Source organism: Ptychodera flava, chromosome 13 (genome assembly GCF_041260155.1).
Source record: "Ptychodera flava strain L36383 chromosome 13, AS_Pfla_20210202, whole genome shotgun sequence".
Classification (NCBI taxonomy): domain Eukaryota; kingdom Metazoa; phylum Hemichordata; class Enteropneusta; family Ptychoderidae; genus Ptychodera; species Ptychodera flava.
In genome coordinates this window covers 16446520-16472504 of record NC_091940.1, presented here as the reverse complement: position 1 = coordinate 16472504, position 25985 = coordinate 16446520, and the positions used below count along the sequence as shown (strand labels likewise).

The window sequence follows — 25985 nt, the reverse complement described above, 5'->3', positions numbered from 1 at the left end:
ACAGGTAACCATGCATCGGATGACAAACGTCATCGTGTTAGATGGTAATCAGGGATTTCTCAAGCTGGCTTAAGCTTTCGATGAACATGGCATGTCTTTTGATCTATTAAGCCACAACTTCAGGCGCATTTTTAACGGCAACATAACTTTGCTCTATTTTTAACGGTTCAACAGTCCTGATAAGCGACCTACTTTTCATCCAGAAATCAATAAATTCCTAATCTGATGTGGTACATGGGCCAAACGCAATAAAAATTGTTACCAGACCCAGTGGCACTTTAGACTTCAACCTTTCGCATTTAGACCAATCTATGTTATAGGTCTCTCAGCACATTCATCATTTCACAGGGAGACAGAATACCGACTTTGGCAATTCAATTTGACCTAGTACAGAGTTCTGCATTTTAACCACTGTTAAAAAGAGGAACTAAATTCAGTTCCATACACTTACACAGACCCCCTTTATATTGTGCCGGCCACAAGGCAACGTCAAATGGCATTATATACCCTTTCTCTTGTACAAACACATAGCCATACGATGAAGAAGAAACTTTGCGATTTTCGTTTGCTCGGGCGCCGTTCATAAAAGTCTTAGTTTGCCGTCCACGGACGGTTATGTTGTCACGCAAATGACGGAAAACAATTTGAAATAAAGTGTTTAAGGTATTATAAATCAATAATTCCTTCCTAACCCCGTCAAAGAAAAATGTATTTACATGGTTTTATTTCCGTTATCTGTTTTTGTTTTGCTTTTTACCTAGCGTTGCACAATTTTGCTTCTCACCCATAGAACTCGGACTTTGATATACTTCGATGTCTCATTATTGTGCTTTAGAATAATGTGCAGCAGATCCCGCGGTCTCAACCAAAATAAATAAAAGGCTACTGGCCAAACACTTTAATCTACCAATCAAACACAGTCAACTATACTGTAGTAGAGATCAAAATAATATCAGGCTACGAAGACTGACTGAAAAATTTAGCACAAACGGTTTTCCTGACACAACACGTGAATGCTAGACAAGAGCAACAAACGAATTTGCATTATCTGAAAAAAAAAACCAATTCATGGTAAAATACGAATCGCTTGTAAACTTAGAGTTTGGAGTCACCTATATCAGCCAGTACTGTGTCTGTGAAAGACTTCCTTTAATTACCTGGATCCACTGCCCCTCACATTTACAAACCACAATCGCAGTCAAGACTTCTAACAGGCAAAACAATGACAGCACTTCATGGCACAAAGCTGACAAATACGATGTCATATTTCTTTAACGTTGACATTTAATAAGACAAACTTCAGTATACATTCATGTGATACAAATATTAAAGTTAAGTATATAGATTAAAAAATATGTAAATTTCTGTTGACTTTGCATGTCAAGAAAGTTCACTTCAAAATTCAAATCAAAGCTGTAAGTTGACAGGAAATTGGTCTGCTCACATCCTTTCACCCATATTTCAGAATAAATTACACTATCATTTTGTTTTCCACACTGAAGCGTGGTCTAAAATCCACCCCCTCCATTTTTCCATGCTAAAGGCCGCTAGTTTACAATCAAGCCCCCACCCCTCCCCTGATATACACTGTAATATGATTTCTCTGCCACCCTGGTGATCTAATCACAGTTTTAAGAAGGTAGATTGAACTGATACAACAGGGTTGAAGGTTACAAGAATTCTGCAACACAATGCGATTGGAATAATTGCAATTTTCATATAAAATAAAAACTTGAACAAGGAATCTTTTGTGAGTATGAAGTGCCATATCACACTCCTTAAACTGGTACAATAGAGTTGGAGCACTGCAATGGACGGAGTGGCTGATATACCATGCATATTTCAATATATCCAGTTGTTGGGCACCCTGAAATGGAAGGCTTACAGATATAACTAATAAAACTGAACAGCAGAAGGATAAGTTTTGGTGTTGACTGCAAGCATGCATAGGGTCACAGAGTGCGTATTGTGCATTGATACAATCAAAAATAGATCTCAAAGGTTTTCACTTGTTTTCATTATCAAATCCATTCAAAAATAAGAATGATTCTATCCTCATAACAAACCGAAAATGGCAAAATAAGTTATCTTTGTTTTATGTGAATTGATTGGGTGTTGAGTTTTGACACGTCTTGATATTGGATTGAAAGAAAGTACGCCGTGGCACATAGAACTATCTTTTAATAGGCACAAGGAATACATAATCTTACATAACAGACTTCGATTCTCTTGTCCACCTTAAAAAGCGGCAGTTTTGGAGCTAATGAACTGTCTAGACATTCACATAGTGCTGACAATGACAAAACAGTATTCATTCCTCTCTGTCTTCATGGGGGGGGGGGGGGGGGGAGAAAGGTCACTCACCTGCCAACCGTGTGAGCTATATAAGACACAGTTGCAACCTTTCAAGACCTTTTGGTAATGCTGACAAAGACTGTGCCCAAGTTGGACGATGAACATTACCCTGGGAGGTCTTGTTGCTTCAAAACAGTGGGAGGGCCCCTTAATAAACCGCTCATTATTCCACGATGAAAACTGGGCTTAGTGTTTTGCAAGAGTGCAGAAACTTTGAGTGAATAGTTTGTTAAGTTAGATAAAACAACAGATGTTCCAGCAATCTTAGGGAGAGAACCATTTGATTGGGGTGGACCATTGTTCGAAGGGGGGGGGGGAATGTCACCCAGTGAAGGAGGAAAAAAGTGATCTTGTTAAAAAAAAGAGACTAACAATAGAAAAAATTTCTGCACAGTGACAGAAAAACGATTTAATGCCAAAACAAATTGGTTGCAAGCTATTGGGAAAAATCATATTCCAACACCACATCTAAAATATGTAAATGAATACCCTGAGGAAGTACTCTGTGATTTTTTAATCTGATATGCAAGTTACAGAACAGTAGGTTTATTCATAGTAATATATATTGCACCTTATTTCTGATTTTTACAGAAATGACAAGGAATTCAAACATTCCTATTCTTGTCTAAAAACTATCCTATCGCATTATTCCTGAGAATGGATCCAGTCCACAATTTCTGTGACTTGTGAATACTTTGAAATGATACAAGTTGTTGGACCTGTAGTCATGACAGTTGAAGTTTTCCCTGAACTTGTGTGTTTTAGAAATTTCAACGATCACTGCTGTTGAAAGTACCAGTTGAAGTACTGGCAATCAAAATTACCAAACCAGCAATGACTAACAGAAAATCAGTATGTTGTTAAATCAGTCAACAAAGTTAAGGCATCAGGAAAGAATGGAGGAATAATTGCATTCACATATATGCTTTTATGCACGTATGACATTTATCTTCTTCAAGGTGTAAAAAAAAAGTAAGTCTGGATTAAAATTTCCAAAAAGTGGTAAATTTGATGGCATTTACAGCTTGGAGTCTAAAATCTGGTTGTGTCTTCCCTTAGTTAGATATTTGGTGTTAAAGGTATACAGTCATCTGTAATCTAAATATGCCCATATATGGTCAAAGGGGCGTTCCTTGATATTAAAAATGCCCATGTGAGGGCACTATTTTTAAAAAAAGTGGCCACCCGCTTAAAGTCTGTGATTGGTTAGATTTTCTCTTTCCATGATAATTGGTAAAATTGGAACAGGTGACAGTATACCTTTAAGAATTTCAATGATTGATCCTAGGTTGTTTTGAGCCAAGTACCGACAAGTCTTGAACTGAAACTGGTCTTGGAGCTACTCTCAACTATTTAATCATTTGTATCATCTGTTCACTGTATTTGAACCTAGTGCCTTACAGCTTGCTGTTTTCTAGCTGTGTTGTATTGTACATAGATACAATTCTTTTGTACCACGTCAGACCTAGTTTGTTTGGCTCATTAGAATCGTATTCATAATTCATTGGATACTCTGGAGCTTTGCCATAAATTATATTGGCAATCACAATACAGGTGAGTGCAGTTATGCCCCATGGTCGGTAAGTACGGCCATTTTCTGTGTGAGAGAAAAAGTGAATGTATGAAGGGCCTTCATGGCCCTCGAATTTCTGACAGGTGTGGTTGTCTTTGGACAAGAATTCCATGAGCGGCATACTGAAGACAGCATCTACTTCACTTTCGTTGGCAATGGGCACAAAATTGTCCTCTATGAAGCCAATGAATGGAGTCACGACAATTTTGCTTTTTGTAAAAAACGGCACCCCTTGTGCGACTACTTCCACTTCCTCCCTCGGGAGACCTATTTCTTCCCATGATTCTCTCAGTGCTGTATCGAGAAGCGTGGCATCTGTGCTGTCTTTCTTTCCGCCGGGACATGCCACTTCCCCACCATGAGAGCGTAGTTTCGGGGATCGCACAGTTAAGAGTACGCGAAGTTCTGCATCTCGGAAAAACAACGGCACCAAGATTGCCGCCTTGGGACAAGGTATCTCTCCATACACCTCGACAATATCTGGCCTGTCATATTTTTTCAATCTAGTCACAATCTGCTCCTTGGACAACATCTCAAATGGTTCTGCTTGAAACAGACCTCTGAAAAAGCAAAAAAAACCCAAAGGCAAATTAGAAGTTGCTGAATCAGTAATGCTATGGTATTTCCTTTTCTGTTCAGAAAGTATGTACATCTATTGCAATGGTGTCAAATCACTATGTTGGTATTTGGAAGGCTTTATGTATAAATGATGCAAACCGATTTAAACAAGATAAACCTTTTCCTTTTAAAGTTTCATTTCACCAAGGTCAAATGCAACCATAGACATTGGCAATAAAAGGCTACCCTCTAATTTGGGATGGAACGGGCAAAATCAATAAAATACACAAATCAAAAATTATAGAATCTTTTCTCAACACAGAGCAAGCTATGTATATGTAACAATTGCTCAACTTTATCTTGCTGATGAAGATGTTCCCTGAATTTCTACATACGGTAGATATTTCACCAAATCAATTAGTGCTTGATGACCTACTTGATGATTGCAAAATTTAGTGTTCAAGTTTTTCAATCTGAAGGGCCAGTATCTGTAACATTTGATGATTTTTTTCAGTGTTATTATGTGCCTGAGCCAACTCGGCTTGGGCCTCTATTGTTTTTACATGAATTCAGCCTTCTTCTCAAGTAACTTTTTTGACAACGCAGAATCGAAAACCATTTAATGTAATCTCTATTGACTTTCTTTCCTGTATCTCAGTAACTGAAAGAGCTTGTAGTTTGGGGTCTTTTGTATATTCGACAGTACACCACAAAATTTTCCTCCAAGGACTTGAGATTGACCTTGGATGACCTTTGACCTACTTTCACATCTCTCCACAACAATTACAGGCAACAAATTGGATTCGAATGTCATCCTCTCTCCGCTAGCTGATCCTCGCAGTAATGGCAACTGCTACGGCCCCGCCAACGCTGCTTACAGCTTTAGTTGTTTTAATGCGCTTGTTCTACTCCTCAAAGCATGTTGAGATAGACAGTGTTAGGCTTGTCAACTCAGCATGTACATGTGTAAACTGCATCCTTATTGTTGATAAGGGGTTTCAAATGTAAACAATAACAATGTGTTTTACACCTATAGGCACTGTCTCAACAAGTGTTAAAAAATAGTGTCAATGACACTGTCCTCCCATTTTGCAGCGATACTAAGTACTAGTACACACATGACATTGCATTCTTACAGGTTGACTAAGAAAATTCCATTGCAAGTCCAAATTAATCTTATACCCCAGCAATATGAAATGCTCCATCTCATAATGACTTTTAAACGTCTGACAGAAAACAACCCTAGGATCAAGACTATCATGTTTTACAGCAATCCAACAAATACTTTGGGAGAAAATGATTTTTTGACAAAAAATGGGAAAAATTGCCCCTAAATACAAATATGAAAATTTCACCACAATTTGAACAAATCTGACAAAGGTCAACCCTAGGATCATACCGGTACATACAAGTTTTCAAGGCAATGGGATGAGTGCTTTCAGAAAAGATTTTTTGACAAAAAATGGGAAAATCGCCAAAAAATGCAACTTTCAAAATTTCACCACAATTTGAAGAAATGTAACTTAAGTCACCATAAAGAGCCTGCATACCAAGTTTCAACCAAATCTGGCCAGTGGTTACAAAGTTTTAGCAATTTGTAGGATTTTTCCTTTTTTCCCTTCATTTGCATATTTTTGACTTTGACATGTTTATTTCAACAAATTCACATCTCCACCCCTCGATGCACCTGTCCATCAAATACTAAGATGGTAGGTGCTGCGATTTAGGAGTTTTTAATGTTGACAGACATACATCCGCACATAATAACTAACATACATACATACATACATACATACAGGCAGACCATAGACCCTCCAAAAAACACGGGTCTATGGACAGACAGACAGACAGACAAACAGATAGACATGCATTCATGCATACATTTATTTTTACAGCTTTTAACTTCCAACAGCCGACCAACTTGTCAATATTAGCTTGATCAACTTGATACTACTGCTTATAATAATATAAATGAGAGTTAATTACATTCTAATTAAAGTAAACAAGACTTGCTTATCAACATTTACGTCATAAAAAAACAGCATATCTGTCAGGTTATAAAGAGTCTTCAGCTGGTTATCTTTATCAGTATTTCATCCTATTAACCAAGCACATTTTAACTTTCAAATTAACATTGCAAGCAAGTTCTGTTGAATAAGTTGAGCCTGTAGGTACTCAGAGAAAGCACACAGAAGAGACAAATGTTTGCAACTTAAGAAGTTCAAGGTCATCAAAAGCATTATAAGGAATCATGTAACACTTTCATTGCACTGTTTACACAGATTGCATAATTGCTATAAATAGCACATGAGGAATCTTACAGTCCAGCTTTACCATAAAAACCCTTATCACTTTGACCACTCTTTTAATTGATCACTCTATTTTTTTCCTCAAAAAGTAATTTTATTTTATCCTTACAGAGTCAACCATAAATGGAAATTGGAACTTTTGCTATCTCTATTTATTTGACCAACCTATCATGACAAACTATTATGAGCAATTTCTTTCAGATAACATACAGAGCACAATATATGACAGTTCAGAATATGTCAAAGTTGGGATTCAGGAAAGTTGCCTTTACATGTTTTAATCCTCCAAGATGGTAAGCATTTCACAATGAACTGTCAAAAAAGTTGAACTTTCTAATAATTCTACACTAAAATTATTTTGGCTTTGTTGATTTCCTTATTAATTCAATTATTTAAAATCATATTAATTATTTTTTTCTGGGTGAATTGATAGGGTTTATACAGTACAAGAGTTACATACAATGTAAGTCAAATTCAGTTAAAACATCAATTACTGTCTAACATTGCATCATTCCTATAAATAGCACCTCAGCCTGCAACAGCACAATCATAATCTGCTCATTCACACAGGCAGTACTTGACTTTGAATGAATGACCTACTACATTTCACCTATGTACCAAATTTGAAAGCATGACAAAAAGTACCACAAAATTTGCAAATTTCAGCTTGAGTTCACAGAGTCATCTTCAGGTCACTCCTAGGAACCTGCACACCCAATTAGAAAGTAATGGCATACACAGTTTCAAAGAAGATTTTTTTAACCAAAAATGGCAAAAATTGCCCAAAAATACAAATATGCTAATTGTGCCATAATTTTGATGAATTCTATTTTGAGTTTTCACAAGGTACCTGCACACCAAATTTTAAAGCGATCCAACCATTGGTTTAAGAGGAAAAGATTTTTACTAAACTGGCAAAAAAAGAAAGAAAAATTCATTAAAAATAGAAAGCATCAAATATTGACATCAAATCTATATATTTAAATGAGTTGGGCCCAAGGTACCTAAAACCAAATATGACAATGATCAGATGAGTAGTTCCTGAGTTATTGATTTTTGACCATTTTCGCTTTTTTTTCTACCTCATTAGCATATCTATGGGACTAAAAAGTTCATTTTAACAACGGCACATCTACATCATGTATGGCATCACTACACAAAAAATCAGCTCAATACGTGCAGCGGTTTTGAGTTTTTGCGTTGGACGGACAGACATCCATACATACATACATACATACATACATACATACATACAGACAGACATCTCACATACAGACTTTTTTCAACCATATAACCTCCCCATTGCCATATATGTATGGCAAATGGGAGGTAAAAATAGTTGGTTTTTCAACATGCTTTGGGGAGAGGAAAGAGAATTTGCAATTAGAGCACAAGACAAAAATAGTGAAAAAAGTTACAGCTGCTGGTCCTTCAACTTAATGACATGAATAGCATAAATACCATCAATATCTCAATCAATTTAGATTGGTAGATGCTTGACAACTTTCCAAGCACAGCACTAGTGTTATATTTGTAGTACAAAAAAAGACATAGTTGGCAGACAGCATATTTGCCCTGTGGGGAAGCAATGGCTTTAGATTGCAGGGATGAAAATGAGATTCACATTGAAGAAAGGAGCATTTGCCGGTAATATATATTCTCACAAAGGTATAATACGGAATGGCAATGTCAGGCAGCCTAAAAAATAATGCATTTTTCAACTTCTTATGACTGAGTAGAATTGGAACAAAGGAACCCTCCTGTTGACCTCATATATTGAATTGTGTTCTGTCTGAGGGACCAGACATGTGGTAACCTCTGTTTGACCCTGAATTGTACAAAGAGCAATCTATGCGCTTGTCAGCAGTTGATGGGAATGCAGCAGTCGGCGTGCCATGTTAGGGCTAAATATATCAGACAGCTCATTGGCTACTTGGAATCACATGATGATATACAAAATGTTTTCTCGTAGGCATGCCTGCTTGACATTTGCATAATACGTGTGTTGAAAGTGACAGGGGAGCAAGTTCCTCAAAATCAGAAACTTGGAGGAAGAATTTTTTTCCAGGAAAAAAGGACTTTCATCATCGGGAATGAATATTTAATTCCGGGTTATAACATTCCTTTCATTACACATACTTTGCAAGGTAAGACAAAAAATTTTATCCAAACTAAAGGAATTCTGCTTCATTAGAATGGGATAATGCATCCCTTTTTCTTGTCTAGCTAGACTGTCATTGAATAACTCTGAAAAAAGAATATTTTTACACATTACTGTGATCACAAGAGTGAAATTTCAATGGTTTGTCATACAAAGGGGATTCCACTGAGACTTCAACTGCTGAGGCTGCAATTATTTTCCTACTGCAAGGGACAAAATTACATCCAGGCTATGCCAATAATGACATGTAAATCACTAGAATGGCAGGCTTAATGAACGTGGACGCAGCAGCTTCACAATGAGCTGGTTCTATTAACCCTTTCACCGACATGGCTTGGCCCATACCCACTGTCTAATCAATGGTGATCCTGGACTTGTTCACAGGGAATTGGGGGTGAACAGATCAAAATACTTCTGTGGGTTCAGTAGGGAATTTCTTAAAACTTCAAGTCATCCCAGAACCAATGCATGTTATCTGTAAAATTATCTTGGGTTAGGTGATATAATCTCGATTCAGGAGCATATACAAACCACCCTGTGGGTACATATTGTCAAATTACTATCCCGTGGGGGTCAAATCAAGGATGAGGTTAGGCTTGGTTCATGGGGAAACTCTGGAATTGACACCTTCAGTCAATGACATTTGGCGGTGGCTTCCTTCAAAGTCCACTGTTCCTTTGAGCTATGTGATCACTCCTTCACATTTACCCTGGTCCTGTTTTTAAAGTGAATGACCCCAGGGTGATCCGGCTAATATACACGTAAAAGGATGTAATCGGCGACAAAAGATAAACATGACCTGTCATACTTCGAAAAAGGAAGTGAAACCAACGCATGGACCACATCCTCAGCTTCAGTATTCCTGTTGTGGTATAACCTGGACACAAACAAAATATAACACAACTACAGGGCTGATCATATTGCTAAAAAAGTGTCCTTTGTGATCAAAGAAACTGTACTGATTTTGTTCAGCTGGCCGTCAAATAGAAATATCCTTCTTACATAGAAAAAACTTTCTTAATATTTTAAAAGTATATTAAGTACTTAATATGTGAGATATAAAAAATCTAAGGCCTGTAAAAAAATTGCTGTATATTCATCAAAATTTCAAACTGATGACTACAGAATGTTTTCAAATCTACAATCATGAATTCCAGGTTTCCATCACTTGTGTACCCGGCACAGTAAATAAATGTCGCATGACAGTCTCTGACTGAAAAAAAGCAATGTTTCGTAGTTTCAGTACGCAAGTTTTTACTTGACGCTCAATGCAAATGAAATGGGTAATCCACCTGCCAAAGTTTTCCATGACGCAAGCTACAAGGAAATACTTTCATAACAATGTATTGTATGCCACAGACAGTCATTGATGGGCCAGGTTATGCAATAGAATAGCCGTACAAGAATTGATTTTTTTCACTGGTTGGAGTATCAGCGTAGCACTCACTGAAGATTATGAAATTCACAGGAATTGAGGATGTTTCCAAAGACATCAGAGTTCTGTTTGTCATAAATTCCTGTCGGGACAATTTCAGAAATTACACATACAAGAGTTGCAGAAAATTGGTAGTTTTTCACTCCAAACGTTACCATGCCAGTAGGGGATCAAGTAGTACAGATCCCTGCCACAAAGTACAGAACACGCCAGAAAGATGACACATGTCAACATTTCTTTGAGCTGCAGTCAATATCAGGTATAAAATTCTGTATCTCATAACAAACCTAAAACTGCCCCATCAGTGCAATTCTAAAAATATACTTCTTACCAGATAAAATTAGGCAGAAGGAAGCAGAAGTTGAAAATAACTGTGATGTCACAGTATCATTCTGATGACAGTAATAATCCTACACATCGTGTACGTGCCAACTTCTAAAAGTAGCAACCACCAACAGGCAGTAGAATAAAATGAGATCCTACTTCAATGCCAAGCTTAAGGGGAATAGACTATATTACTGTGAGATAACTGTTTTGTTGTCCTTGAAAAAACAATATCAGCATATATCTTTTACCTAATTAACTAATTAACTAGCACACTATATCTGGTTGAGAATATGTGGCAACACCAGAGAAACAAGGTCACATCCTCCAGATGGTATATTCACTGCTGGTCTTAGGGTGATTTTCACAGGGATAAAGTAGTTTTCTTGCTAACACACATTCCGTGAATGTCACGTTTTTGCAGCTACATATAGCAGCTTCCAACCATGTGTAGTGCACAGCAGCCAGAGTATACTAGTAATTTCTCAATGATAGTCTTACAATTCAACACATCAAGCACAGACCACAAGAAGATTGGATCTTAAACAGATAGTACCATTTTCTATCTGCATAGCCACGTCTGTCTAGCAATCTGCATGCATCCAACAAGGTTTCTTCACTGGACTAAGCACAGGCATACTGCAGTGCACACAAAAGTGAAGAAATGCAGACATACAGGGTTGTGTTAAATTGTTCAACACTTTAGAACAGGCCCAGTATTCCATGGTCCTTACCATACTGTGGGGAATTTGGTCCATATTTACACATCTGCCAAAGATCTACATGCAGTATTCCATTTACTACTTAGAGTATAGACGAGGAATGGTTGACAGTCTATTTAGAGTATTCTGCTCATGTCCTTGCTATCAGATGACCTACTTCCTTGTTTATTTATAAACATCAGCAAAATGAACGTAAAAAAGGGGATCTGTAACTACATCACCTCACATTCACGAGGAAATTACTGGGCAATTTACATTTTGCGGGGGTTTAACTTTGACTATTCTTTAGAAAAATTTCTGAGAAAATTTAAGTTTAAAAGATCTATGATTAGGTGTAAAATGACTCTCCCTTTCTCTATGACTACACTCTGGTCTCCAAAATATGTTGGTTAACTGGCATCTTTGTTGTATGAACTAAAACAATCGGCCTAGTTTGTTACATTTCTTGTGTGGGAGCTCCTCAGCTTCTAAATGGATTTCTTACATGTACTTTGTTGTGCGGTTTTGATCTCAGAGATGATGCTACTCTTTGGCTCTGTCAGTGTTAGATTCATAGCCATAGTATAGATTTCGCATGTAGCTCACAGGGCAACACATGAAGTGACAGTACAGCTGTAATTTATGTTAAATCAATTCCTTTCAGTGCAGACATGGGATTTGTGTATGATGAACAAAACTTGGTACACTACCACTGACATCCCTCCCTCCTACATTGCCGCACATAACATTGGTAGACTTTGACTGTGTAGACCATCACTATATATAGGAGTCTCTTGTATATTGGTTCAATTGTATGCATAGAATGTAGCAAGGATTCATGGTTCATCATCGCTTTATGTACTAAAGGGATAAATTTTCACAACTTTTGATAAAATTTTAAATATTTTTGTTCAAGAAGACTGGTACATTTTCATTTTCCTTCTCCAATACCATAAGTATGTTTAGACACAAAGTACACACCTCATTCTGTATAATGTGCAGTATTGATGAATGAGCTCTTCACACTGTCCAGTCCAGACAAAAGTTCAGTTGTCAACAACAACAAATTGGAAATTGCATTCAAGGCTTTGTTGAAAAGCTGAATACCGGCATTTCAACAAGAGTTTGGGAGTAGAAAACTAAATGAAAATCAAAGCAGAAATAAATTGGAAATTAGTCAAACGTTTCATTTTGGAATATCTCCTGGGAATGTTTTATGTGGCATTAGAAGTTAGTACCAGGCAGTGTCATTGTCATCATGGTTTGTCTGGAGTAAACCATATTATCATTTGCTACTTTGACACCGAAGTCTGAAGGTGTACTTGTATGGCATTGTTATCTCGTAGCTCTTGGTACAGGTTAGGTACAGGTATGCCAGACAGTGTATATATTATTAGCATCGGGAAGTTGCAAAAGTTCCAAGTCCATTCAAAGAGCAGAAGCCATGTGCACAGACAACATACCTTGGGGTCAAAAACGCAAAATTTCAGAACTTTCAGTAGGTAGATCCTGGACGTTATAATGATCATATGGGTGTATGTATATTGATGTCAATGGTCTGAGCAAGAGCTATGAAGTAGAGAGGCTCAAGTTGTGTAATCTCTGGAGTGGGTGTGTGCACTGGTGATCATAGACCGTCGGACTCGAGGGGATGTGGTGTGTTATGAAAGACATACAACGCCACAACGATCCACCAGATTGTTCCTACGTGTCACCGTCCGCTACTCAAGATGATCACGACTCCGTTGTACAACAAGAGCACAATATCTGTCGCGGGAACCCGTAGGTCTCAAGAATGAGCCCACCTCTCTAGTCTAGGCATGGAGGTTTAGACTGGCAAACTGGTTTGGATAACCTACCTTCACAAAATATCGTTATTTTGATATTTCAAATAAAGAAATTGTGAGGCTCAGCAAGCCAAAGTAATCTTGCGAAAGTCAAGTCGAATCGCACGAATATGTCACAGGCTAGAGGAGTAAACGTGAATCGGAAGATGACATTGTTTGGGTCTCGCTCGATGGCCAGCACGCGACGTCGACATCAGACACTAGGCAGGCAGAGGTCAATGCATCGGTCGAGACTATGTCTCGAATCTTTTCCGAGGATAGTCGAGTGCTAATTTATTCCATGGTTTGCATGCACTGCATATATGCATATCGTGCATACAGCATGTATTGAGCGCGCATGTGCTATGGGTTCGCTCTCTGTGTCCACATGAGAAACGTGTCACGTGTGTCCGAGCAAAATTATGCATATTCTGTTCTGAGGGGCCTGACCTTTTCTTGTCCAATCACACGCAAGTATTATTATGACGTAGAGAGAACCTCCCATCTTCTTTCGTTGGCAAGCCTATAAGCTCTCAGTTTGGCGCCGACCGTTGAAGACTGTGTTTCTGTGCCTGAAGTTCCGGTAAAATCTTCAAATATTTTTCATATTTTGTCATAGATTCTTTTGAAACAGGGGTAAACTACGGTAATTGATCGGTAAAACATGAAGTCTGAATGCAAAGAATCGTTTGGACCTGAAAGCGTCAGCTACGAAGACCTGAATTCGCCAGACAGTCTCTACCCATTAGGTATGTCTGCCTTTGTTCAGGCGTTTGCCACGTGATGCGCGAATCACATTGCCGTTTTCGCGTTTAAAATTAGCAGCCTTCGATATTTTACAATGCACATTCTATACTTGTATTTTTCCGTAGAGTGAGGATATATTTGTTATGTACAGTCAATTACATTGTGTTGTGTCGAAGGAAACATGCATTCCATTCTAAAATCTATTTTTACTTGCTCTACCTAGCCCTAAGTTGTCGTGTACTCATTTGCAGCATTATGATAATGTTCCGCTAGAAATATTGTCAATTCCCGCTTTTTGCCCGCTAAAATTTCTGTCCTGGTGATATTTGCCATCAACCCTACTTAATATTCCCAATCACATGCAGCATTGTTTTTAATTATGACAGCGGGTGTGTGAGCGAAGAAGCCCTACAGGGCCGGGGACAAATTGGGGACAGGACCTGGCAACGTTCCAAGTTGCCTAGGCGGCCACTGATGACGTGTTCCAGGAACCGGTGACGCGCATGCTTATCTGCTTGTAATTTATCCCTTGATGTCATGGATGTGGCGGGCCGGCCCCCAGAGCGGCTTATTTGCATATGAAAGGTTGTCCTAACAACTGATCGAAGTCACATGCTTGGGCTTGTTCACTTCTCATAAATATTAAAGATGTGCTTTGCGTGTTCTATTTTTCAGATATACGCTGCAACCTTCAAAGTGGGGACCAGCTTTTGTGTAAGTGTCACATTATCCAAGTGAAAAATATTTAAATTTAATTTTCATTTCATTGTGCTTTTGAATTACTGATGTGACCGTATAGTGTTATTTCATGGTATACTTACAGTGGTTATTTTCTCTCTCTTTTACAGATTCTGTGGACACTTTGTCATCAAAAGAGCTTGGACTCTCTGAAAATAAGAGCCAGATAAAAATTGAGCAGGCATTGAATAATCATGGTATGCTTTCTTGTGTTATGTGAATTTTTAAACTTCTAAATATTGTTATGTGTCTTTAGCGTACATGACCATTGGGCTGTGCTAGAAGAATTCAAAGTAGTACTGCAACTTCCCAAGAATTTAAATGAAATTCATTAAATGAAAAAAGTTTAGTTCCGAAGATATACAAGTAATTACACACTTTTGAAGTTTCAATTATCTTAGTGCGGTCTAACCTGAATTAAAGCAAAAATGTTCAATTACCACAATAATTCTAATATAAAGCCTTTTGTTCTGTGAAGTGGTACAAAGATATTGTAAGATAATATTAATTTTAAATCTGCAGTATTTATTGAAACAGTGGTTTTGTGTAATAGTTGGTACGATTGAGCATTATTGCTGTAGTTCAGGTCAGAGTCAGGTTCACTACCCATTGGTCATGGCAGCTTTTCATGTTCCTTTTTCTATTTCTATCTTTCGTTTTTGGCTTTTGGAAGCAAAAAAATATAAAATTAAAATTAAATAAAGCAAAATTGGAAATTTGGAGCAGCGCTAAGGACACACTAAAGTAAATGGAACCTGGAAGAAAATTTTATACTGAATAAATATGCATTTTTCATGAAACTGAAAATGCATGTTCATTCCAAGAGGAAGAAACTGAGAAAGTGGCCTTCAGGCATGTGATGTATCCAGATATATTGTATGTTGTTTGATCCCCTGTTATTAATGAACAAGTTTTCCCCCAACACCCAAGTTGAAGCAGTTCAGTGAGTGTCACAATTACCAGTTTGTGTCTTCGATGAGAAATCTTGAGGGAGATGTACTTCCATCTCTTGACTACTTGAGAAGGGAGAATAGGTTGGTTTGCTTATGTCATAACCTAAGTTGGCGTTAAGATTCAAGGGATTTCAGTGGTAAGAGTCGTTCTCGGAAATTTCAGGAAGATTCCTAACATGATGAACCACAGCAGATAATGCCTCTTTGCCTGGACAGTCTTCCAGAAATTTACTGAATGAACACTTAGCTAAATCTCTGAAGTGCTTGTGCGTTTGTTAGTGGTGAATGGTATGAGTCTCGAGTGTTGCAGGAAATAGCTCATGACTTAACTGGACATGCAGAAAATCTACAAAAAGCATTTACCAATTTCACAAAACTTTAAAGGAAAAATGTTCATTGTACATTGCAGCAACTTATTACAGTATCATTGAGCTGGTGCAGCTGTTATTTCACAGGCGCAGGTGACCTTGAAAGTCGTTGCAAGCTGTTGGTGTGGACGGGGCTAGCATAGGGACCTAGTAAAGGGCTTCCCATTAATTCATTATTTCATTCATGTGTGTGATTCTATAGATCGAAGTCTTGAGGCCAACCTTGACCAGCCGTCATATTTATCGTCTACTACTACCACCACAACTTTCCCAGCCTTTGAGAATAATCAACATGGCTTAGGGGCTTTAGACAGCATTGACATGACCCAAAGCAAAGGCTTAGGGGTAAGTAATGAGGTGGTAAGTCCATTTCCCCTCTTGCCCAATGTAAGTGAGGCACCAATTGGATTGTTCCAATTTCCAGAGCTGTCTGATATTGGATCGTCAACAGCCAGTTCTGCAGTGACGTCACCAGCTCCAAGTTCTCCCCTCATGGACCACTCAGATGGTTACTTTGTCCCATCCCCATTGAAACCCATTGATGAAAATAGCATGCAGTCACTACAAGAACTGATGAGCCTGAATGAGGACTCCCTGGCATCTATGTCTGATATCATGGAATTGGAGCAGCCCAGGAAATCCAGGAAGAGTTCAGAGGACCAATCTCCTTCAAGTCCTGTTTCATCAGAAGATTCCGGGTCTGTGTTTGACGCAGATGGAGCGGTAGCCTCGCCAAAGGACTTTAACTTCTCAGAGAAAGCAGAAAGTGAAGCCAGGTAAATGGGATATTAAGGTGCTGTTTAAGTTCTCATTAAAGTTAATCTGTATATGTTCAAATCATTCCACTGTGTCCTCTTCACAAAACCTTGTCAAAACCTTGTACAAATTTTCATTTGTACCAAGATGAGAGTAGGGAAGAAACAGTGCTGTTGACAGGAAAGCACAAGGAAAGTAGAATTGTGTATCTGACATTTTATAATCCATCTCTACAGTATTGTTGGTAATGAACTGGATCCGACATCAATTTATCAGGCATGCAAAAGCAGTAGAACACCTGGTCATACGGCCGACAAGAATGTAATGAATCCAGATAATCAAAGCAGTCATGAATCAAGGTCCTCGTGCTGGCCAAGTCTAGAAACAGACATGAGTGACGGTAAGGGTATGGAGTCTGATTTTTGGGACATGTTATTTTCTTCCCTGAACCGCAGCAGCCAAGAAATGGATGTGAGCCCACCCGCAGCTCCAATGAAGGAACCAAGCCTAAATGCAGTGTATCCAACCAAGGAAAGTGGTATGGAGCTAAAAATTGTTGTACAGCCAGAAAGTCACCACAGGGCTCGCTATCAAACTGAAGGTAGCAGAGGATGTGTGAAGGATGAATCACAAAATGGTTTTCCAACTGTTAAGGTAAATTGAACTCGTAATCCATTACAAAAATGAAAGACAATTTTTATTTTACAAAGTTTTTACAAATTGTCTATTTCGTCAACAAAATCAATGTCCCGTCTCTTGTACTTGCAGCTCACCGGCTACAATAAAAAGTACCGCTTGCAGGTGTTTGTTGGTAATGATACAGGCAAAGTAAAGCCGCATGGATTCTACCAGGCCAGTAAAGTATCTGGTAGGAATAATACACCAAGTGAGGAAAAGACCATCGACGGTACATCAGTGATAGAAATCCAGATTGATCCTTCAGAAGACCCACTCGCTACGTGAGTACAAAGACGTTACCGACTAGCTTACATGATGGTACCTCTGCTGATTTCACCCATGAAGAAATCCTGCATTTTGCTTAGTTTTCATTGCCAGAAAATGCTACATTGGATCTAGCACAAGTCCTTGAATCTCACATGACAAATGTGTTTTCTTAAGGTTTCGTACGATGGATAAAATAAGCTTTATCAGGTATCCAATTCTTTTACATGAAATTGACACTTGATCAGCTTTATATGTCCTGTGCATTGCCAATCAAATTTTTTACATCATAGTGTTCTTTTTAACGAAAGAATACAATATACTTTACTAGTTTTATGTTGTCTCTTTTAACGTAGGTTTATAATCATTTTTGTGTTTCTAGTGTTGACTGTGTTGGGATCATGAAGCTTAGAAATGCTGATGTGGAGCACAAAGGAGTTGAACTGCCGAGATCAAAGAAAAGGAGTACCAGAGCTAGGCTGGTTTTCAGAGTAAACCTCCCAAAACCAGATGGTACTTACCGAACTCTTCAAGTTGCATCAACCCCAATCTCTTGCAGTAAGTGACAGTTTTCTTCAGCAAAGTTTTTCCAAGAATTGTAGCTTAATATTGTCATACTGAGTGCTACATTAAAGTGAACAACATAAAGTTACTGCTTCATGTAATAAACTTTGTATGTATGACTGATTCATTTTGAGCACGAACACTTGCATACTGTTGATCATGGGAGAAAAAAGTACATGCATTACAGTATTTTTGCAGTCTTCCACATATTCCCACATTGAAATTACCTATATGTTGCCTCCATTTCTTTCACTGCAGCTCAACCTACTGGCCTGCCAGAAATATCCAAGAAAAGTTTGACATCCTGTTCAGTTGAAGGTGGTGAGGAACTGTTCATACTTGGTAAAAACTTTGTCAGGGGAACAGTTGTGAAGTTTCAACAATTTTCTGGTGAGAAAGTGGTATGGGAAGAGAAGGCCCAAATTGACAGAGATCATTTCCAACAGGTTTGTTCAATCCTATGAATTTTAGTGTGCATTTGATAACCCGTTTACAGCATTCCTCTGCCTGTCTTTTCACAATATTGTATTTGTTAAGATTGAGACTGTATTTGTCATTCTGGTGAGGTTCACAAATAGAACATGCTTGTTCGAGATTGTTTGCGCTTGAATTTAACTTGATCTGACCATGAACTGTTTCATGCTGCCTTTTCAGAGCCATTTGGTTTGTAAAATACCAGCCTATAAACGCAAGGACGTTACCGAACCTGTTCAGGTGTCCATTGTCATTAGCACTGGTAATGGTCGTGAAAGTGATCCGCAATCATTTACGTATATTCCGAAAGCTCCTGTTAAAGTTCCTGCTGGAGGTATGTTCAATGTCCAGAACACACGTTTCAGTTCTGTGTAAGCTTTTGGTCATAAAAGGAAATGTCCCAATGCACACTCTTTACTTTTATTTTCTCCTGTTTCATCATTTTCATCATTATGCTTTTCATAGGCAAGTTCTAAGTGGAGTTTCATCACTAACGGGGGTGGCTTTGCCTTTTTTTTGTTTTATTTGTTTTTCTTCATCTGTTGCTTTTTCCATTCTTTTGCCTTGAACCTTAGTTTCCGGAGAAAAAAACAATTGCTTGCATGACAAATACCTAACCAATATCTCTGCTAGCCATCTCAAATGGGACATTTCCTCAGTTTGGTTGGGATGAATATAAAAGGAGTGTTTTGGGACCACAAAAAAGTCTACTTGAATGCATCATTAATTCTTTGAAGATCCATACTCCCAACACACTCCAGTTTAATTTCTGTTTCTCACGGGGTTGCCAAAGCGGGGTATAAAACGGGGATCTCATGTGTGACCCATACCAGGCTGCTGCTGACCATTCCACTATTATTTTTATGGTTTCTCCCATGAGCAATGAGGAATCTTGTCGTGAAGAAAAGAACAGACGTGTTGGGGGTGAGGGAAAGAGAATGTCACCAACATTCTGTGTTTACAGTGATTGTTTCTTCAGTTTCTTTAAAGTGTTTTGGCGACCAGGTTCCTCCATCCTTGTGGGAGAAGACCATATTTTGTAAATTGCTAGTGCACTTGTGACCCATGGAATTTGGCAGACAAAGATGATGCAAAAAAATTTCCGGATTCTAATAGCCAATTTTAAATACCATTTGCAATAAGACTGAAATGAAATTAAAAAAAATACCTTGTCAATTATTGACTTGACTAATTTACAGAAGTGCACTTGCAAACATGATTCATTTGTGAATGTGTGAAGTTGAAGAATTGCTGCCTTCTGCCTGTTAATGAAGGGGGGCTGGTGGGTCAACTGGTAACTATTTCAAAGGTGGTGCTGAAAAGCAGAAGATTCATTTTTGCTGAAATGTTTCTGTGGAGTTCAAATGCTTGGCCATCATTGGAAACGGGCCCCTCAAGATCACCACAAACTTCTCTTCTTTACCTTCAGGATAAAAAGAAAGCGATGCATTTTGCATATGTCACCGGCACGTTGGTGACTCGTTAAGTGGCTTTGCCATTAACGTCTGTCCAACACTCCTCTCAGGCGGTAAAAAATAGAACACAGTTGCGGTACTTGTAACCTACTTTGATACTTAATATTTGCTGTAAGTCCTATGCCCGTGTTGACAACTGTGGTTGTTAGTTTCTGCTGGCAATAAAATGTTTGTGCAATATGTGTTGTAATTTTTAATAAGCAAGTCAGTCAGGCAGTAAGCTTTTTTCCTTAAAAGGTCCTAGATAAGGTAGGAAGTTCAGGCCAAACCGCCGACAGTGATTAACTCGCCACATCCTTGTCACAGGGCATGGGAATCATAGCTTGATATGACAATTATAATGCACATATTTGGCTCCTGAAACCAAAAATGAAATTTAATGGCATAAAATAGAAAAAAAAAACAAGACAGAATGGAAACATTCTTGTTCAAAATGATTTGGAATGGACAGTTTTGGAAGTTTCGGCACTATTCATAGGGAAAAACATTGTGTGGAAGTGATTGTTGCATATTATTAGTACCTTCTCTGTTATATCAGCAATGCATCTGTCTTTCCATGCATACCTACACATTTGTGTTTCAGAGCAGCCGCTGCTGTTGCCTAATTGGAAAAGAAGAGCGAACATTCATTTATACCTACACAAGCATGCATACTCCTATCAAAAACCTATCCTTTTCTGTACATCACTAAGATGAGATGTCTGAAGAAGACCCACAATCACACAAAGGAGTAACACACCACTGCAAAATTACACACAAATGGTGCTTTTTCACTGTGAAAGGAAAAAAGTTAAAATTTGGCCAAAATGTCATTTTCAAAGAACAAACATTTGACTGTTCACTTTGGTTTGACAGTGTAGGACACTGCAGTCAGTTTTGCAGGATCCACTGGCAGAGTTGAGAGAATGCCGGATTCCAGGATTTGTCACATTTCAGGCTTTAGATAGTTGGCTGACAGGGCAGTGGAGAGTGACTGGTGATTTGTTGTACATGCATATGCGATGGCTGTTGGTGATAAGAAGAGACATTCTGGTCAGGTGTGGAGAGGAGTTTTTCAGAAGGGGAGGTTTTTTCCAGAATAACTGACAGAAACTGCACAGACTGGAAAGAGCTTCACTTGAACTTTTGGTTATACAACCCCTGCAAATTTGATCTCTGCAAGGGTTTTAGATGATGAACAAATTCAACAGTTTTGCCAATTGTTGACTTTGTCCCTTCATGTCTTACTGGCATTCAGGACGTTTGAACAAAATCATGTCACAAAATATGACAAAAGTTTGTCCTTTTCCAAACTTTAATTACATCTTGACAACTGTGTATGTAAATTATAAAAGTGGAGCTCTTTGCATCTGGCAGGCATATACATATAGTTGGGTTGGTTGACGGCTTGTCTGAACCTTGCCAGTGTTGTGAGAAAGCACTGTTAATGACTTCTTTTACAGCAACTCGTCTGCTTCCAAATACAAGCTTCACCCTCCTTCCCTTGGCCACTTCTCTGACGATTCTTTCCCACCTTTCCTCAGATGCCACTGTGAAAGAGAAAGCCGAGCCAACAGAAGCTTCGGCATGTCGTCTATCAGGAACATCAAGCACAACGAAAGGTTTGTTCATTTCAAACATTTGCTCTTTTAAGTTTGCTGTAGGTTTAGGTTTTTATCTTGTCTCTGACCACTTGTCTTTTGCCTTTTTAGATTCATATTTTAGGTGCTATGTGATGACTTTCATGTTTATTTTCACATTTACATTATGAAGTGTTGAATTTTGTTGGCTTTTTTACCCTTGTCTGCTGTTCATTGAATAACAAGTTGTATGATTTATAAATGTTCTGTTCACATTTTCACGTTACTTCTTTAATGTCAAATGTTGTCTTTCCGCTATGTAATTTTGTTGTTCATGAAATATCTGTACATTTTAAACCTGTTTGTTGGGGTAACTGACTCATGTCTTTGCATTTCCTCAGCAGCAGAGAGCATATCCATTATACGTGAACAGATAGCCAGTCTTGAGGCAGTAGCCACACAAACAACCCAGGAGACCTCCGCCAGTCAGTCTAGTTTCGCCGAGCAGCTTAAACTGGTAGCACTTCTCGCAACTGGTCAAACGAATAAAGCCAACAACAGCAACGTCCTTGCCCAGCGAGTCCTGTCAGTTATCAACCATCACAAAGTACAGCAGAAACAACAGCAGCAGCAAGCGCTATTAAAACAGCAACAGAGTTACATAGGTAGGCATCCAATGTGATTTGAGCAAGATACACTTTGCCTTCCAGCATATTTGGAAAGAGCCACCAGAACAAGTGGTTATCTTGCCATTTGAGAGAAAAGTGCATCAGCCTCTTTTGGTAAGGCTAGGTTCCTCTAGCCAGACATCCACAGTGAAAAAAATGGGTGAAAATACATGGTTGCATATGGTATTTTTCAAAAATCTAGTAAAATATAGATTTACAGTTGTACACAACCAGCACTGTAGACCTGGTCATTCTGTGCATGTTTTCCCAACATATCTAGGGTCACAAAGCTGGCGAGGCGAACATGGCAGAGAAATCACCTGGAACCATGTCGAAATGTGGTGTTCCAGTCACCTGGAAACAACATGAAATAAATGGCATTCCATGTCTGCGTGTGTATGTGTAGTCATAAACATGCTTTTAACAGTTTGCGTTCCCAACTTTACATTGACACAGGTGTTGAAACTGAAAATACAGCTTCTGCGGAGATAAATGAAGCAGATAATGAGGCAGCATTAGAACAGCTCATCCTTCAAGGAGTCCCTGGTGTTGATTACGATCTTGATGCTATACTTGATACTTTACAGCAAGTAGCTTCTGATGTGGCTCAACAGTCGTGAAACTGAAGCAGATGGTACTTGTATAACTAGCAGAAACATTTTCCTTTCAGTGAATCAGAGAAGCAGGGAAAACCCAAACCCCCCCTTGACATGACAGATTAGTGGCTGCTCGTTTGGGATAAATGAATTCAAATTAATGGTATAATTTTGCAAATTGGGTGGTGTTATTTTGCTCGCTGAAAAAAAAAAAAAAAATTCAAGTGATTGTTTTTGATTGGGTGCTTGAACAACTGCATTCAAGTGCTGGTGAGAAGGGCGCCATAGCCAGAGAAATCACTGGTGTAACTCTAATGAAAACAAAATCTCTTCCTCTTGCAGCAACTGACATGCTCAGCAGATAAATGGGCATTCATGAAACATGGAACCAGGTTGCCGTAAACAGCTGGCAGTGTGTGACTTCTCGCCATCACTGTTCTGGAGTAGCCACTCTCTGTCAGATTTAGCTTATAGTCAGGATTGAGGGGGTTGAGAAAACTGGAGCGTGACCTCCGGATTACTGAAAGCAACATATGTATTTATATAGTGAAATCTCTCCACATATATTCACCAAGGACCATAATACTATGTGATTGTTGTAAAGGCAATTCTGCATTTCAACTCTCAAACCCTGTCAAAGCTGAATGGTCTCTGGTAGTGCAAGTGGACAGGTTTTACTGTATAAAAAATTTTGACAAGCAGTTTTTGCAGCATTGGTTATGCTTTTGTCCTCCCAAAGGAGTATCTGATTAACTGGTCTTAGATCCAAGCAAGTTTTTTTTTGCTTTTTTCTTTTTTCGTTAATTTTTTTTACCTTTTGTTCTAGTCCATTTCACAGTAGTACGAATATTCCTCCCGGAGTTTTGTGATTAATTTACTGTTGTGAAACTGAAATCAAATGAAAAGTGGGAACAAACTCATTTTCCTTATGCGTAACCAAACAGCTGCAAAAACTGCGGTTTTTAACGGTGGAAGTCATGTTACAGTTTGGAGATGCACTTGGATGGATTTGTCATATCAGTATGTGATATGTGTTGCGTCCAACCATACTAACTTGTACGCTTTTTTGTCTCCCTTGTTTCCTCAGCTTCACTGGGACAGCAGCTTGACAGGCCACTCCTGTGGCAATAACCAATGGTGTGAAGATTCCAGCCAATGGAAGCTGTCTACCCAGAATCCTGTATATATATTGTACATAGTAGTATTTATTTTTGTATGTCTTGTTGACATTTTTTCTGAAGCACAAAAAAAACGTGCACACGTATCAATTCCTTCAAAGATGTCTACTCAAACATCAAAAGTTTCGACAACCAAAAAAAAAGTTTGGACTTGCTCCAGACTGTTGAAAACGGAACATGAAATTTTTTCCAACTTTGAAATTGTGATGTACAATTCATTTCTTTGTACAATCAGATTGATCTTTGTAAACAACGCAAACTGCAGAGTGATGTTGTAAACATCTATATTTGATGAATTCAAAAGACCCAGTTTTGATGCACTTTGACAAAATGTCATTCAAAGTTTGGACCAACTCCAAGGCTTATGTAATTTTGTGAAAGAAAAGTTATTTACCAAGAGTTTATACCACATTTTCTACCCAGAAATGGAATGAAAAACATGGTTTAAAGATTTACAGGAAAACTATATATTTTAACTTTTGTACAAAGGAGCTGGTTTCTTATTTGTTTTTTGTCAGTGTTTTGTACATTTTCCCAAGAAATAGTTACTTTGTTTATGGAACACATGATATGCTGGCGCATAGCAGACTATTGTCTGTTGCAACTGGAATTTTCCACTCTCCTGACCAATTGTTCATAAGGAATACACTGCCCTAAGGCCAAATAATTGTTTATTTTGGTTCATCTTGAAAAAGGTCCAAAAGCAAAGAAAAATATGATGCCCAGTACTACAATGAGGGACTACTTAAATCTGATCACCCCACATTTTCTAAGAGTTAGCCCATCAGGTTATGGGTCTGTTAAATTAAAAGGAAACATTGCCAGCATTTTCATGGTCTCGCAAACATTTTTAGAGGTTCTGAAATGTAACTCTACATTTAGTAATATAATTTTCTCAATAAGCAGCCATCCAAGACCCAGGGCAGTTAAGGTGCTACGTCATGTAAATTCAATGACAGTAGGGTCAACTTTCACATTGAAAGTTTATAAGTTTTATGTAAAATTTATTGTGAACACAAGCTCTTAATTGTGGGCATAGCTGTTGTATTGCCAAAGGTTGAAGGCGTTAACCCAGGTGAAAAACTCCCAACTTCCACAGATTGCCATCTTTCTTGTGGTATGTTTCAAGGCCAAGTTTGGTCTTTGTTTTACATCCTTGGGTCAATTAACCTACCAATAACTGAATCTGCTGGCCTCCTTTTTTGGCCATGTGAAAAGCTGTAAAATCTTCCCACATTGTGCTTGTGTACAGTTGATGCAGCTTGTAAAGAAATATAAATATGGTGAAAGTTAAGAAAAGAGTTTAAAAAATTTGAAGTGTAGCCTCGCCAACAGAGGCTGAACTTTGGACAGGTATGCACTGTAACATTTGGCATGTCGTTAATTTATCTCCTACGTAGTTATACCATGTACTCACAGTTGCCTAGTTATGTTAGTGAGTTTTTGAGGTGGTGAATATTTATTTAGATATTTGTCAAAATGTAGGTGGCCAACATTAAGCTTTTTAGTGAGCATGTATTAAGGCTGCCAAGCATTTCAGAGATGCAACAAGTACCATCTATGTTAAACTTGTGTACCCCTGTCCTAATTTCCACACAAGATCATTTGGTTTGACTACAAGTCTGTTGTCTTCGTAGTGACAGCCTCTGTTGGCTGAGCGACTTCGTACGGTCCAAGATTGTCTTTTCTTGTTATATTTGAAATAAAGGAAATAACTGAATTGAA

At 38.3% G+C, this 25985-nt stretch overlaps 2 protein-coding genes across 17 annotated transcripts; one reads left to right on the top strand and one right to left on the bottom strand.

Moving 5' to 3' along the window:
- Positions 1-2738: 2738 nt before the first annotated feature.
- Positions 2739-12545, bottom strand: LOC139147594 (peroxisomal coenzyme A diphosphatase NUDT7-like). Its single transcript, XM_070718741.1, has 2 exons — positions 12398-12545; positions 2739-4488 (listed from the first exon to the last, which is right to left on the bottom strand). The coding sequence occupies exons 1-2, from the start codon at positions 12400-12402 to the stop codon at positions 3753-3755; spliced, it is 741 nt and encodes a 246-aa protein (XP_070574842.1). The 5' UTR covers positions 12403-12545; the 3' UTR covers positions 2739-3752.
- Positions 12520-25985, top strand: LOC139147591 (nuclear factor of activated T-cells 5-like). 16 transcript variants are annotated; one of them, XM_070718735.1, is made up of 13 exons: positions 12520-13991; positions 14665-14703; positions 14838-14924; positions 16251-16824; positions 17263-17458; positions 17573-17763; positions 18129-18304; positions 18569-18756; positions 18965-19118; positions 21783-21860; positions 22223-22483; positions 22943-23120; positions 24170-25985. In XM_070718735.1, exons 1-12 carry the CDS (start codon positions 13907-13909, stop codon positions 23104-23106), a joined length of 2193 nt encoding a protein of 730 aa, XP_070574836.1. In that variant the 5' UTR covers positions 12520-13906; the 3' UTR covers positions 23107-23120; positions 24170-25985. The 16 variants fall into 16 exon arrangements, with proteins under 16 accessions (XP_070574836.1, XP_070574835.1, XP_070574833.1 ...); XM_070718734.1 differs by having other exon boundaries at positions 22220-22483; XM_070718732.1 differs by having other exon boundaries at positions 17260-17458.

What these genes read in the sequence shown, in the direction of transcription:
- LOC139147591 (XM_070718725.1), top strand. Translation starts at nt 13,907, where the DNA reads ATGAAGTCTGAATGCAAAGAATCGTTTGGACCTGAAAGCGTCAGCTAC. An exon ending in AGACAGTCTCTACCCATTAG is followed by an intron (nt 13,992 to 14,664) that starts GTATGTCTGCCT and finishes TCTATTTTTCAG; the next exon opens with ATATACGCTGCAACCTTCAA. An exon ending in ATGGTTTTCCAACTGTTAAG is followed by an intron (nt 17,459 to 17,572) that starts GTAAATTGAACT and finishes TTGTACTTGCAG; the next exon opens with CTCACCGGCTACAATAAAAA.